Source organism: Prionailurus bengalensis, chromosome A1 (genome assembly GCF_016509475.1).
Source record: "Prionailurus bengalensis isolate Pbe53 chromosome A1, Fcat_Pben_1.1_paternal_pri, whole genome shotgun sequence".
Taxonomy (NCBI): domain Eukaryota; kingdom Metazoa; phylum Chordata; class Mammalia; order Carnivora; family Felidae; genus Prionailurus; species Prionailurus bengalensis.
This window is the reverse complement of record NC_057343.1, coordinates 82,152,464-82,168,741: the sequence shown is the minus strand read 5'-3', so window position 1 is coordinate 82,168,741 and position 16,278 is coordinate 82,152,464. Positions and strand designations below refer to the sequence as shown.

General features: G+C 55.4%; 1 protein-coding gene across 2 annotated transcripts in view; it reads right to left on the bottom strand.

The window, feature by feature from the left end:
- The window catches only part of ATP11A (ATPase phospholipid transporting 11A), a 121,178-nt gene extending 105,316 nt beyond the window's left edge, over positions 1-15,862 (bottom strand). Inside the window, exon 1 of one of the 2 annotated variants that reach the window (XM_043583092.1) lies at positions 15,725-15,862. In XM_043583092.1, coding sequence (XP_043439027.1) covers positions 15,725-15,763 — 39 coding nt within the window. In that variant the 5' untranslated portion in view covers positions 15,764-15,862. The remainder of the gene's footprint in view (positions 1-15,724) is intronic. The other variant, XM_043583101.1, reaches the window with a different exon arrangement.
- Between the last annotated feature and the right edge of the window lie 416 nt (positions 15,863-16,278).

The window sequence follows — 16,278 nt, the reverse complement described above, 5'->3', positions numbered from 1 at the left end:
GGCCAGCAGTTTACAGCCAGAGTGCTTCCAACCATGAAGGGCGGGCTGCTGTTGCCCCACCACCCTGGCACCCAGCCAAACTGGGGAGCCTGCCTGGGCTTCCTAACGAGGTCCATGTAGTGGTCACACAGGAGGGGAGAGACCCTGCCCTGGGCCTGTCACCGGGGGGGTCTAAGGGACACCCACCTGGACACAGGAGGGCTGCAGAAAGCCAGCCCTCACACCAGGTTCTATGGGAAGCAGAAACCAGCTGCAGCACTTAGGGGAAGAGCGGAGTTCCCAGCCTGGGGAGGGAGGGGGCAGTGGAAGCAGACTGCGCAAAAGGCAGCTAGCAGTCGTGGTTCAAGCAGCCAGCAGACAACCTCGTGTCTCCCCGTGGGGCCAGCATCCCCTGCACCCCGCACCCCTGGCTGGGGAGGATGACCCCCTCTGCGTTCGTCACCTGCTGCTTGTGCAGGGACGGATGGGTGGACGCAGGCTGCCTCTCTGTCTGCTCCCATCACTCCAGACGCTGAACGTGGCTTCACACGCTCCCCCCGGTTCCTGGAGACTCCGCTCTCCAGTGAACTCACGTCTGGAATTCGGGAAAGCCAGGACTTCAAAACCAAAAGCAAAAGCCAGTCACCCTGGGAGCACGAGGCCACACAGCACCGGTCGGCAGGTGGGCTCAGTGGGGCCCTTCCTCGTCCTTTTCTTCCATCCCACGGGCGGGCCTGATAGCCAACCTGTGTCAGGAGCCTGCCCTCTGAGTTTTTATTTTAAGCAAATAACTGAGGACAATTTCTCCATACTTCAAGTCCCAGCAAATACTAGATTACAACAGAGCAGCTCTAGGAAGAGTCCGGAGAACATGGGGTGAGGCTGCCGTAAGCCTGCCCCCCACCCCTGCCCACGGTGCCTGGTGCAAGCCTTACCTGCTGCAGGCTGGAGGGCGGGGGTCGCCAGGCCACCCGCTGTGGACAGCGGCAGGGCTCAGGCACCAGGAAGGAAAGGGGCACCAGATGGGAAGCACCATTACCCCACCTTGCCCGTATTTGTTCTCAGGCCCGGGTGCCTGGCACGCAGGACCCTTCTCCTTGGCTGCCCTCAGCCCAACCATTGCCCCTGAGCCCACTGCTGCTAATTCCAAATCACCACCAGGTTTGTGGGAAGACAGGAGCCAGAGCTGCAGGAAGAAATGTGTCCTCGTCCCCTCCCAGGAGCCTCAGGGACAGCAGGTCTCTGTGACTTGTCCCATCACGGGTTTTGTTATTTCAGTATTTGCCAAACGACAGAACTGGTCTTCCTTACCTATCCAGCTGCCACCTGTGAGCGACATGGTTCTCTTGTCGTTAAACATTTGATATTGGGCGCTCCCACCCATAGAGGACGCCGAATGCAAAGCCAGGGTGTCAGAGCCATAGGCCCAGGGAGGGCCCCCCCCCCGATGTAGGGCCACGCTCCTGAAGACCAGGTCCTGCCCTCCAGTCCTGCCCTCGGTCCTCCCTGCTGTCACGGCTAGAGCAACCCTAGGCGCTGGCTCACATCCATCAGTGAGCCCCGGGCGGCCGCCGGGCACTGGGAGAGGCCTTCAAGCTGCAGTCCGGCCCAAATCCGGAACTAACACAGGTCAGAGCCACATGGGCAACACAAGGGGACCACGGCTACAAGGCGCACTCCTTGGAGCTCACTGGCTCGGAACTCACGTGTTTGGAGGCCACCTCCCGGCCTTTAAGACACAATTTAAATCTACTGGAAAAGCTGCGGGCCCATGGGACCAGAGCCCAGACCTCCACGTCGCACCCTGCACGCCTGCAGAGATGGTCCTGAGAATCTGGCGAAACTGTCACTGATGGCAGATTCCAGCCCCCGGCCTGCCACACGACGATCGACCACGAGGACATGTGGGAGCTGAGGAATAACACACAGGCTAGGCCACACGTGTGTCCTGGTCCTAACCTGGACCAGGATTCCCAAGGATGGAGGGCAGAGGGCCAGGCTGCTTTCTGGGGGCCACAGTGACAGTGTACCTGCACAGAGCCCCAACATCCCCCCACATCCATCCCCCCCCCAACATCTGTCCCACAACAGAGAACCGGCATCCTGAATGGCCTCCTAGGGTTTGCTCTGGAGCCCGGCCCTCGCCAGCCAGCTGGAGGAACAAACCAAAATGGAATAAGATACTCAGGATCCTGAATTCTGACAGAAACCCCAGCCTTGAGCTCACAGCACAGGCAGGAGAGACGTGACCACGGCTGCGTGGACTGTCTGTAGCAGGGTGGGGACAAAAGAGGACAACTCCATGCCACGTGCCAGCCTCTTGGAGCACAGACCACACCCTGAGTGAGGAGCTCGAGACGCCATCCGTCAGATGAAGCACATCTCTGAATCTGCAAGGGTAATAAATTCATAAAGGCCAATATCAACCCAATTTTTTAAGTTTATTTTGAGAGAGAGAGAGAGCGAACGTGTGGGGGGAGGGGGCAGAGAGAGACAGAGACAGACAGACAGAATCCCAAGCAGGCTCCACACTGTCAGCACAGAGTCCAATGCGGGGATTGAACTCAGAAACCGTGAGATCATGACCAAAGCCGAAATCAAGAGTCAGACGCTCAACTGACTGAGCCACCCAGGCACCCCTCAACCCATTTTTTAATGAACTAAAATGTGAGGATCCAAAGAAAAAGCCATTAATTCTCTATTTTTACTTTTTGCTTTCTGTCAACTCCAAGGGTTACCTGCCAGACAGGGCGTCTGGCCAGCTCACTGCACAGCCATGGTTTTTAATGAGACAGAGTATTTATAATATAATCGCTTAGTTTTACAGCTAAATTTCTTGTTCCTAAATCAAGCACCTTAGTGCCCGGGGACCTGTAGCTCTTGGAGCCAGGCTGTTGTCTAAAAAGCAGTGGAGCAATTTATGAAATCAAAGAATTACTCCAATTTAAGGATAAAAAAACCTCGCATCACCTTTGGTAGAAATCAATCACTTCTCACAGAATGGACCATTTTAGAGAAGACACTCTCACATGTAATTTTGAATTTAACTAATCCATTTCTTAATCATCTGTAAGATAGTAAAAGAACATGTTACAGATCCACTGAAAATGGATAACGCAGTCAAACCAGTCAATTAGCAGAAGGGAGCTTCTGGAAGATAATGTCCATAAAATGCTTTAATTCCTACTTCTTACAAATGCACTTAGGATAAAGCCACGTGACTCCATAAACATCATTAAACAAACTTATTATGATGAGCTGTTTGCTCTGAATGTACTGCCGTGTAGACATAACTTTTACATAATTCGGCCTCATGAAGGGAGCCTGGGTGGCTCAGTCTGTTAAGCATCTGATTCTTCATTTCAGGTCAGGTCATGATCTCATGGTTTGTGGGTTTGAGTCTCACAGAGGGCTTGGTGCTGACAGCTTGGAGCCTGCTTGGGATTCTCTCTCTCCCCCCTTCTCTCTGCCCCATCCCTGCTCTCTCTCAAAAATAAATAAATATTAAAAAAGAAAGAAAAAGAAATTCTGCCTTGTGGAAGATCACTTTTGTAGGACGAATACCAGGTGCTATTCTCCAGAACCATCCCCACGGTGATGCTTGCAGACAAGCACAGTTAAGCAAAACAAACCTCAGACGAATCTTCACCTTCAAGTGTTTAAGTTTCAGTAAAAGTTACCGTCACAAATTACTTAAAAGAAAAAAACCCTCCTACTTGGGTACATTTTGCATTAAAATGTAATTAGTGCTCAAATGTCAGTAACCTCTCTTCATGACCCTGTTGAGGTCTTTCTCATTGGTTAAAAATGTGTGTTTCCAAACCAGCACGACATACGATGTCAAACACAACGAACTACCTAAAACTGCTGTGAATCAGTTCCCATTCGGGATGACAAAATGGTTCTGGAGACGGCGGTGTCCGCACGATAGGGAAACGCGCATGTTCCTAAAAGTGGGGAAAAAGGTAAATCTTAGGTTACGTAGGTTTCACTACAATGAAAACAACTGCCATAAACCAGCGTGTTTGTCCAATAAATGGATACTTCTTTTTTTTTTTAATTTTTTTTTTTCTCAACGTTTATTTATTTTTGGGACAGAGAGAGACAGAGCATGAACGGGGGAGGGGCAGAGAGAGAGGGAAACACAGAATCGGAAACAGGCTCCAGGCTCTGAGCCATCAGCCCAGAGCCTGATGCGGGGCTCGAACTCCCGGACCGCGAGATCGTGACCTGGCTGAAGTCGGACGCTTAACCGACTGCGCCACCCAGGCGCCCCAAATGGATACTTCTTTGTATCCCTAAAGATCACCCTACTTTATGTGTTATGTAACACTTTCCCCATTTGGCCACATGGTTTCAAAACAAACTTAACTCTTCATCACCAGCAACACCCGTTTTAGGCAACGGCATGTGAGCAGCACCACGTGCAAGTCGGGCCCCTGGAGGATGGGCTGTGCTGCGCTCACCCCCCACCTTCTGCACCAGCGTCCCGGCCCGGTGGCCCTGACGTGGCTCCGCGGCCCTTCCTGGCGCCAAGCCAGCTCCGCGCTTCCTCTCCATCAGCTGCCACCTGCGCGCAGTTCCAGGCGAGCCCGCGAGTCTGCCTGCTGAGCCCCCACGGAAGCCCCGGCGTACACAGCAGGCACTCACCAAGTACCTGATGGACCGATGTGCTGAGTATGCCACATGCTTCTCAAGAGTCTTCATGGGTTTGCCCCATACGTGTTCTCAATGCCAGGAGCTCACATATTTTACTGCCACTTTACATCAGAGAAACACAAAGGAGCAAGGGGACATCAGCGCAAGGACCAAGAGCCACACGATGGCCATGAGGCTCTCGTCACACGCACAGGGATCCTGGGTTTTCATCCAAGCTGGACATTACTGCGGAAAAGGCACGTGCCGCACGGCCACCCAACCCTTTGGTGGCTCGTCCGCATTTACCTGAATCAAAACAGCACCACACACACTAGAAAGAAAAGGTGCCTCAAATCCTTCCATATGCGTATGGTTTATCTGTCACTCTCGGGCATTTTGTAAACCTAGTCTGATTTACCCTCAAATCCCATGTCTTCCATATGAATGACCATTCCAGAATTTTATTCCACATAACAATTTTCAATTGATTCCACGATTTCCAAACTTGTGTTTTGGTGGGGAGTTTCTGAGGGCTCCTTGACAAATCACACGAAAATCTAGATGACATCCTAATGGTAGAACTTCATTGCCCCTAATCCTTTGCTGAAAATAGGCTGGAGGAAATCCTCTTTTCTCTGAAGGAGGGAGATTATGTAATGCCGCGTGGGGTGGCCACCTCCTCCCCGGGCAGGCCGGCAGGTCTGTCCAGGGAGGAGAACAGGAGTCACACCACCCGGGGCTGGAGCAGGTACTCGGGGAGGGGGGACTGGCTGCCACGCCAATCTCAGACTCATTTCCCAAAACACAGACTGGAGAGCTTCCGGATCTCATGTGCACACGGGGTTTTGGGAAAGACAGTGCCGCGAGCTGGAGGATGTCCTCTGGGGCCGTGGCTTCAAGCAGCGTCGCAAATGTTTTTACGGTTCCTCCTGCAGGCCGGGACCACTCCGCCCACACCATCAGCAAAGTGAGTGAAAATATCCAGAGCTCCTCCGACACGCATCGGAGGCCACCCTCACTCCTGATCCAAAGATGAATCATGCTTTAGGGTCATTTCTGCTCGACGCTACAACCACGTAAGCAAATATTTAATGAAGGACAACGAGGCTGTGACTGTAAAAAACCCAGCACAGAAAGGGGCAGCGGTGGGGTCGGGAACTCGGCCACCTGCCAGCCCACACGGCTACAGGTGGTCCAGGCTCCGGGCAGCCGCAGGGGGACAGCGTGTTCCCATCACCCTAACCAGAGAGTAGGGCTCAATTTCCAATGCTCACTCTCCAATTCTCCCAAAGGTGAAATGTCATCCTGTTCAGAGGCCAAAAGAAGTCCCCAGATGCAATTGCATTTACTAGAACAACCAGACCACGACACAGCAGCCCAAGCAGACGCGTCCAATCCAGTTATGTGCCGAATATGGTGACATCTGTCCCATCAACAAGCCAGATGCTGTGTATTTGGATTATCATACAAAGACCAAAACAATACCTCACAGCCTTGTTTTATACCAGCGGCCACTCTCCTGCCAGCCTCCTGCACCGGGGAAAGGAGCAGTAGGGAGAAAAACATAAACAACTCTACAACCTCAGATCTATGGGGCGATGGAAACTGGGGCTGTTCTGCCGAATGGCGGCCCAATCACCGACATCCGCAGTTTTAAAGGACCCATTCCCGCTAAATATTGATCTTATTTTTCTCTTCCCAGATTCTGTGGAACATTTATTTCTATATTTTTGATAGAACACTAAGCAAACTTAATGTGCTTTTGCAAACCCCTCTCTCTGCTTTTCCCATTTGTTTGAACACTCACAACCTAAACAGTGCCCGCTTTCTCAATACACCACCATTACAGACTGGACGGGGCGTCTCCCAAATTCACATATTCAAGCCCGAAGCCCCGTGTGATCATACCTGGAGACGGTGATCACCAGCATTTTCTCTCTCTCTGAGCACACGCACAAAGGCCGCGTGAGGACACGGTGCAAGGGCGGCCTTCTGCAGGCCAGGAAGGGGCTCTCACCAGAAATGAACGTGCCAGCTCCTTGATCTTGGGCTGTCTGTGGTCTAAGCTGCCTGGCCTGGGGCGTTTTGTTACCCAGCCTGAGCTGAGACAGACACATACCTGTCTCACTCTGTCTTCAGTGATAACCTGGAGCCTGCCTGGGATCCGGTCTCCCTCTCTCTGCCCTGCCCCAGCTTGCACTTGCTCTCTCCTTCTCTCAAAGTAAGTAAAGAAAAAAAAGAAAACACAGTGAACAGAGTGTCATCTCTGGATGAAAACAATTCCTCCTGTATCACATTCTTAGCATCTGTTTCCCTGATAATCTATGTCAGCAGGACGACCATTCCAGAAACTGGCCGGCTGCTAACCTCACCCAGTAAGACATGGGAAAAGACACGGGGGGGCAGAAGAGGTGAGCTGCAAAATCAAAGTAAATGGCGCAAAATCGACACACAGCACCAGGCTCCAGGGCTGCAGGGCTGCAGGCCGCAGGGCTTCCAAGAAGAGCCTGGTGCGTGTGTCAATTTTGCACCACTTACTTTGATTTTGCAGCCTACTCTCTCCTTGCACACTCAAGCTGACATGGGAGGGGGAGCGAGCCCCCAGGTGAGTGTGCCAGCGAGGAGCAGCCTGGAAGGGTGCGGGCTCCCCTCATGGGTCTGGGCCACACCCACGTCTACATGAAGAATTCGGGACTCTCGGGGCAAAGGGGAAGCATGTTCCGGCACCTTCTCGGGCACGCACGGCTCCTTACCACGGAGCCGTATCTACAGCCTCTCACGGATCTCCATCCTCCGGAGACGGCTCAGGTCCTGAGACACGACGGGTTCCACAAGCAGGTACCACTGGAGGAAGGAAGAGGTACCTTCAACCTGAGCCCAACATGGTACCCTGCACAGTCTACGTCGGCGATGAGACCTGCCAGGCTGCTCCGTCTCTCCGGGGCCGTAACGACGTGGGAAAGTTACTCACGGGGCAAAATGAATTGCTGGCCACGTGCTTTACACAAGATTCTACCCCCGGCCCTTGGTTCCCTGGGTCCGGAATCCTCCCGGCACGACAGCATCAGGCACACATGGGGGGTCTTCTCCAGGAGGGCAGACGACTGTTTTCCTGTGCCCCCGAGCTCCTCACCTCTGAACCAAACTAAGCAGAGCCTGACTGTCAGATGCCAACCACCACCTGCCATCCCGGGACTAACTACGCATACGCTAACTCATGAGCATGGATACATGCTCACGCACATCAAGAAAATGTCATATATGTGTGTTTCCTGGACACGAAAGTGCAGGCCCCAGGGTAACAATGAGAAGAAGGACCAGGGGTCCAAGCAGATCATAGTTACAAACCAGCTTCTCCAGATGGCACACCTCAGAGTGCCAAGACCACTCTCATTGTTGGGTACACCCTGGTTCATGAACTTCTGTCCCCATGTCCTCCTGCAAAGCGCCCGCCGTCCTCCCGAGACTGATCTGGGAGGCGGGAAACTGGGTCCAGGCAGGGGCACCTGGGGGCAAACTCACCAATAAGGCAAAAGAGGTCCAGGGTTTCAATGAAGTGACCCTTGCAGTGAGCTGTGAGTGGACTGGCCTGCTTCTCAAGGTCATTCCAGGACGCGGCAGGGCGCGCTGACGGCACAGGACCACCCCTCACGGGACGCAGACCGCAGTGGCCAAGATCACTTCTTGTGCGGAACAGACGGGGTGCCCGTCACGGAGACGCTGCGAGGGCTCCCTGTTTCCTATGCAAGACATCCCAGGCTCCTTCAGACAGGGGGCCGTCCCTTTGTTCTCTGTTGCTCTCTCTCTGTCTCTGTCCCTGTGTCTCTCTCCCTCCCTCTCTCTCAGCAGCCCCCCTCCTTATTCCATTCTGGGGCATGGGAGCGAGGGGATGAGCAGACTGGGGGCAGAGACACCACCTGTGTGGAATGCATAATTTGCTGGTCTTTGGCCAAAGTCTTCCTCGTAGGTAACAAACCTTCTCTTGAAATTCCCATCTTATTTTCTAAACCAAGGAAATGATCTTATTTTCACCAACTGTTTCACCAACTGTCTGAGCAGGAAAAATTTACCCACCGCTTCTGACAAGAACCCAGTTCATATTCACACAAAATGAGTATCTCCCCCACCTAGAGTGGCTGGGGACACATTTCAAGAGCTGTTTGCAGAGGCAAGTACAGGTGCGGCTGCCCACAGAGCTCCTGTTCGGGTCTGGCCTCAGCCCGACAAAGGAGAGGCTGGGGAAAGGACAGAAATCCCCTGCAGACACTCAGCCTGGCTCTCGGGCCCCTGCGGCTCCTGCAGGTGCAGATAGGCACCCCCACCGCCCCGGGTGGGCCACCAGCTTCCCACCTGTGTCCTCGGACAAGGGCTCCAACCCTGACCAAGGCAGGTGCTCCTTTGAGAATCTAACAAATTTTGGGAAACCCAGTTACTTGCCCAGAAAATGAAAAGCATTTGTGCCAGAAGTTCTGTGCCCTGTGTCAGGGGTCGGGTCCTGCCAGGGAGGGCTCCACATGCCTCCAGGAGAGGGCCCGTGGTCCAGCCAGAACGCCGGTCCCAGGGACCCAGTTACCCGAGGACTCGCCACGATCCACAGGAAGCGCTAAACCGAGACCGGGGAAATGTGTCTCATGGAAGCCACCAAGCCAGGCAGGCCACCCAGTGGGGCGCGGGGACCCTGGGCTGTGGCCCTGAGGACCCAACCCTCGCCAGTGTAGTGCTCACCGGGTGAGGGGGTGGGCCAGCTGCCTGCCGCCCCCACAGCTTAGTGACCACTGTGAAATGTACCAAGAGAAAATCCAAAAGTTTGAAGTCACATTAAACATGTTTTAAGAGACTCTCATGGGGGCGCCTGGGTGGTGCAGTCGGTTAGGCGTCTGACTTCAGCCAGGTCACAATCTCGCGGTCCGTGAGTTCGAGCCCCGCGTCGGGCTCTGGGCTGGTGGCTCAGAGCCTGGAGCCTGCTTCCGATTCTGTGTCTCCCTCTCTCTCTGCCCCTCCCCCGTTCATGCTCTGTCTCTCTCTGTCTCAAAAATAAATAAAACATTAAAAAAAATTAAAAAAAAAAAAAACTCTCATGAATCATGAATCACTCCTGATCCTTGGAAGCACCCGTGAGTTTCCTTCAGAAGCGCCCACCCATGTACGTATCAGCAATACTGAAAGGGGGGAGGTGGAAATCACTTGTTTGGCAGGTGTTTCCGCAGGAATGACCCTGCACCAGGAACTGTTCAGGAGCATGGCAGGGCAGCTGGGATGCGGAAAGAAAGAGATGTGGGACCCACGGACATGGAGAAGCTATTTGGGGGCTCCTCCCAGGCAGGGGTGCAGATGAAGAAGGGAGGGCACAAGCATGGGGTCCTGGGGACCCGAGAAGGGCCGGGCAGGGGTGCGGATGGAGGGGGGAGGGTGCCAGCACAGGGTCTGGGGGCCCGAGAAGGGCCAGGCAAGAGTGCAGGTGGAGGGGGGAGGGCGCTAGCACGGAGTCTGGGGGCCCAAGAAGGACCGGGCAGGGGTGTGGATGAAGGAGGGAGGGCGCCAGCACAGAGCCTGGGGGACCTGAGAAGGGCCGGGCAGGGGTGCGGATGGAGGGGGGAAGGCGCCAGCACGGGGTCCTGGGAACCTGAGAAGGGCTGGGCAGGGGTGCGGATGGAGGGGGGAGGGTGCCAGCACGGGGTCCTGGGAACCCGAGAAGGGCCGGGCAGGGGTACGGATGGAGGCGGGAGGGCGCCAGCATGGGGCCCGGGGGACCCAAGAAGGGCTGGGCAGGGGTGCAGATGGAGGGGGGAGGGTGCCAGCACAGGGTCCGGGGGCCCGAGAAGGGCCGGCTGGGCAAGGGTGCAGATGGAGGAGGGAGGGCACCAGCACGGAGTCTGGGGGACCCGAGAAGGGCCGGGCAGGGGTACGGATGGAGGGGGAAGGTGCCAGCACAGGGTCCGGGGCAGGCAGGAAAGCCGAGGGGCTGCTACGGGGCTGCAGTGCAGCCTGTCTGCCTGGCACACAGCTCACTCCCCCAGGTCCACCCCAACATTTATGCCTGTGTTTTGCTCTGTCTGCCTCCCCCTATCTGAAGGTAAGTGCCCCAGGGACAGAGCTTGGATATGCAAGGCTCAGAGAGAAGTCAGCATGCTCTCAGTGTGAGCTGGGGGGACCTGAAGGACACCAAGGGCCTCACAGGTGGACCTGAGGCCACCAGGGTGATGGTGGTGAGCCCTCTGGAGTGTGAGGGGACTGCAGGGGGACAGCAGGAGACAGCAGCACAATAGCAGAAGTTCAGCTTCTGCTGAACCTCAGGAAGAGGTTGAGAACGGGAGGGGCGTGTGGGGTCGGGAAAGTCCGCAAAGAAGGGGCAATCTGAAGGGTTGGCCACTGCCACAGAGACGACCGAGGGACACAGATGATCCAGGAGAAAGAGAGAGACGTGGGGCCCCACACCAGAAGGAGGCGAGAGCAGACAGGGCAGGGCTGGTGGGCTGCCTGGGAGAGGGGGTGTCCTGTCTGGTGACTGCCTTCCCTCCACGAAGCCCAGGGCAAAGTCTCCATGCTCCATGTAAAGGGGAGGGTCTGGAGGTCTGCGAGCACTGGCAGGGGTGTGGAGGGGGGGGAATCTATTCCCAGCAGGGCCCATGAAAGCTCCGTGCAGGGAGGCACCCTCATCACCTCCGTCTCAAGAGAGAAACTGGGGAAGTTGGCCGGCGTGCCCACGGCTCACAAGGCAGAGGCGGGGTACGAGCTGTGGCCTCCGTGATCTACTATTCTGTTTCTCTCAGGTACCAGCATCCCAGTGAAAGCAAAAACAGTCCTTGTTTAGTCCTGAGCTGCTAGCCCTGTAAAAATCGCCTTCCATTGATTTTCTCTGCAAATAAATAGCATTTCTGCCTCCATTTAACTGGGTTAGAAAAACATTTATAAGTCTGGGACTTAGGGATCCAACCATGTCTCATCAACCGTTTCTGCTGGAACATCTGGTCCAAGCACAGGGAACAATTTGCGTTTAGGTTTGTAAACACAGGACTTCCTGTGCAGTTAAGCGGTGAAGTCTGTTTATCAGTGGTTTCGATACAGTTCTAACCAACTGTAAACGGAGACAGCGTCCTCATCCCTAGAAACTTAACGGACTGTAGCAAAACCCATCATACACGCTCCTCTTCCCCAGTGTTATGAAACTGACCCTGTGGCACGGAATAAAAGCCTCTCAGGATCACTTGCTCTCAACACGCAGAAGTTAAACAGGGTTTGAGAGAAAATGCAGAAACTTTAACTGAAAGCTAGAACATAAAGGTTAAGTTACAGACCAGGCAGATTACTTTAAAATGTGCGGCTGAGAAGCAGCACCGCTGAGGTCAGGATCAGGGCTGGGCAAGCTTGTGTGAACATCTCAGCAGGTGAGGCCGAGGCCGGGCAGCCCTGGTCCACAGGGGACAGGCGCAGTGACCGTGGCCGTGGCCGAGGGGGGGTTCACCTCTGTCAAATACCTGCAGACCCCACAGGGCCATCCAACGCTGGATCAGGAGAGGCAACTCCCAAATCCCCCGGCATTTTAAGTGTTTAACAGAGACTGGAGTCACCAAGTCAAAAGAATGCCATTTTAGGACAGGCCGCCTCTCAGGTGAACGCTGACCGTGTGTCACAGACGGCTTGCTGATAAAAAGGAACAAAAGTAGACACATGCGCGCACATAAAACAGTTGGACCTTTAGATGGTTTAATGCACTTGAACACGGTCATGCTTAAAGTTCTCCCAGGGACCAAAAATATTTACTTTTTCCTTAAAAAGTCCTGGTGTAACAGATTGTTCCAGAAACATGATCTACTGCCAGCAAGGAAAACCTTCACCTTTTTCAGAAGTTTAGTCTCTTAAAATGTTCGAAATATCCTAGAGAGCAAACAGTGTAAGACACAAGTAGAGACTGTGGCAGGTGGCAGAAAAGAACTCGCGAATGCCCTGGCTGAGGGTGGCAGACACATCACACAGACGTAACAAAATTAGGCTCCTGACCTCCAGAGCATTAAAGTTGGGTCTTCTAAATGTGCAGCATGGAAGGCAAGGGACGTGGTGTCATGGCCGTGAGCGCATCCTGGCCTGGGATGCTCCCCCATGAACCAACTTCATGGCCAAATGTGGACCGTGGACTCTGCACATGGCCTGCGGTATCTTGGGGCACCAGTGACCTCCCGTGCAGCCTGGGCCCCACTGATGGCGCTGACTGGCGTCAACCAACAGAGGGCTTCTCCCTCCCTCCGTGCCAACCTGGCCTGCCGGGACCCAACTGTGTTAACAGCCGGTGGTGATAAACGTCCTGAGCGTTTCCTGAGAGCCAGGCACCGCTCTCAGCTCCTGCCCTGTATTACCTCACACACACAGTCCTGACGACAGCCCCCTGAACGGGAGCCAGGACGGTTCTCAGATGAGAGAACCTCTCCCCTAGGTTACAGCGCTCACGCAGCGGGCCAGTCAGGTTCACATTCAAGCAGGTGCCCACGGAAGCTGCAGTGACCCACCAGGCTACGCTGGTTGCCCCAGAACTGAAACCCTGACCTGAACCCGGGCTTCCCAGCTCGCGTGTCTAAAAGAGGAAATGACAGTAGCTTTCCATCCACTTTTTAAATTAAAAAAAAAATTTTTTTTTTAAGTAGGCCAAACTACCTCATGACACACACATCACGGTACATAAACACCGTGCTATTTGTAAACACAAATAATCTGTGCACAACTTACATCCATCCACACAACCAGTCGTTCGTGCTCTGGAGTGTCCGTGGCCTGACCCAGGACAGACTTCTCCCAGTCAGTTGCCTGTTCTCTCTCTCCCCCTGGAATTTGCCAGAATAAAGTATCGGTAGCAACATTTTCCAAGAGGTTACCTTTTGGCAACCCTCACACCTCAGAAGGGGCTTAAAAGTTTTCTCTGTCCTAGAAACTCTGACCATGCGGACACTGGAAGAGAACAGGGCATATACAGGCTTTTGTTCATTCTTATAAAATAAGTCACATAAGGAAACCACAGAGACGTAAGCGTTCAATCCCAGGCTCCTCTTCCTCTAGCAAAAGGAAATATAATTTGGTCCTACATATTAAAGATACCCAAGAAAACAGATCGTGTTTCTGGAAAAACTCAAACTAGTTTAATAGCATCAAAATGACTTTAATATCATAGAAATGAATAGTCTTATACGCGAATGCGGTGAAATAGTCAAATGATCAGACTGGAAGAAAAAAAAAAAAAAAGACGTGGAATTGAGAAACACAAATAACAGTAGCCCCTAACTTGCGTTCCAGGGACGTCACCAGATAACACAGTCACCAGATAACACAACCGTCCCAGCACAGGCTGGGAAAGTTCACTAAGGAAGATGCCACTCAGGTTTGAGGGAAGATGTCATTTCCTAAGCCTAAGAACACAGCAAAAGGGAATTTTAATATGCAAACTACATGAAAATGTATAGAAGTTGATACCAGCTGAAACAGCTGAGGGCCTGGAGGAAAGGACAGAGCAAACGCTGGACATGTGTCCACCCCATTCCCAGGAGAAGGGTCAGGAACTGAGAGATCAGATCCACCCTTGGGGGCCTCCAGCCTCAGGGTCAGAGGAGAGACACCCACACCCCCAGCAACTCTCCTGCGGGCGGCCAGTTCCCCACACAGCGAAACCCTCCTTTTTGTTACTTTGATCACAAAGTGTGAAGAGTTGGAAGGGAATGAAAATTAACTGAAAAGCTGTAAGCACTTTTTAGGCAAATACTAGTTCCACCCTTTTCTCCTTTTCCCTTTGAGCCAACAAAAGCCGGAAAAGGCCTTGTGAATGGGACCGCACCTCCTGGACACAGGAGTAACACAGAACATCCTTGCCCGGCGACGCATTTCTCTGACAAACCTTGTCACCTGCAGTCGCTGTGACTGAGGTTTCCAGAACTTACCCCAGTGGAGAAACAAATTTACCACTCACATCAGATATTTACCACTCACATCAGAACAGGGAGTTTGGGGGAAATCATATGAGCTCCAGATCCCAAGTCTGGCCCTGCCCTTCCCAGAGTCTGGGTGACTCTCACTCAACCCGCTCAACCGCTCAACCGCTCAACCGTAAGGCCCTGAGACCTGCCCCAGGGAACAAGTGCCTGAGGAAGGTGGCCGGGAGTTCCCTGGACTCTGGAGCCTCCCGGTTAGTGATCAACTCGGGGTTAGTGACCTGGTGATCCCGGAGCTGAAAAGAGACAACTGATCTCTGCCAGAGTGTCCTACTCAAAGGCAGCTCATAAAGATGAAAAGTCTGCCCGAGGTAATTCCTATAGCGAAGTGCCCATAACGATGCCCTCAATCCTCAGGGAGAGCGACTCCTCAGACCTGTGCCCCAGCGCGGACGTCAGCCACTGGGGAACAAGGAGCCTTTTGTGGAGACAGTGGCAGGAAACACCACCCTCCGGACAGTTTTCCTTCTCTTGTGCACACACACCCCCTTCATACCGGTGCCAGGGACTACAGCCGCGCGCGGTGTCCCCTCGCTCTGATGTAAAACAGAACCTGCTCTCCCCTCCGAGCCTCCCCTGACCCCAACACCCGGTCACCAGCGAGGGTGGACTCCAGAGGAAGCCCACAACACCCGGGCGCCGATCTGATTGGTTACTTTCGGGGGGGAGGGGGATAAGATGCCAAACTTCACTTCTGGATTCCCCCGGTGGTGTTACAAACACGAACCAAAGTCCCTGCCTCTCTGGAGTGTGACTCTCCCATCTCTGAGTCCCCGTGCGGGCGCGACAGGCAAAGCCGAACGGGAGTCCCTTCCCAGCCCCGGGCCGCGCGCAAACCTCCCCGGGGCACCCCCCGTCCCCTCCGGACTCCAGGGAGCGCGCGGCGGCGGGGCGGAGCAGGTGCACGCCCGGGCCGGGCCGTCGCAAGCCCGAGGTGCACCCTCGGCAAGCCGCGCCCGGCCGCAGCGGGGTACCCAGGGCCCGTCCCACCCACCCCCGCACCCCCGCGGGATCCCCGAGGCTCGCACCCCCCGAACCCCGCGGGGTCTCCAGGGCCCGTCCCACCCTCCGGCCGCGGCGGGGTCCCCAGAGCCCACACCCCCCACACTCCCCGCACCCCCGCGGCGGGCGGCACTCACGTATCTGTGCACCAGCGTCCGCACCAGGCTGCAGTCCATGGCTCCTCCGGCCGCGCCCGCCGCGCTCAGCGCCCCCGCGCCCGGCTCGGCGCGCCCATGGGCCCGGGCCCGAGTGCGGCCGCGCGCCCCCGACCCGGTCACGGCCTGGGCGCGCCGGGCGGAGCGGGAGGCGGCCGCGGCCCCTCCGCGCTCATGCCCGGCCCGGCCTGGGGTGGCGGCTCGGGGCCCGGGGTGTCAGCGGGGGGCTGCGGGCCGGGAGCGAGGAGGCGCGGACCGTGTGCTCCGCTCCGGCGCCCGCCGCTCCTCTGCTCCGCTCGGCGCCGCTCGGCTCCTCCTCTCCCCGCTCGGCGCCGCTCGGCGCCCCGGCTCCTCCCCTCCCGCCCCTGCCCCCCGCCCGCCGCCCCTCTCGGCCCTGCCTCCGGCCGCCCGGCCCCGGCGCGCGCGTCACGAGCGCGAGTGAGCATGCGCCCGGCGGCCCCCGCCCCGCGCTCCCACCCCCGCGCCCGCGCCCCGCGCGCGCGCGCGCGCGCGCGCGCGGCCGTGGCCCGACCTCC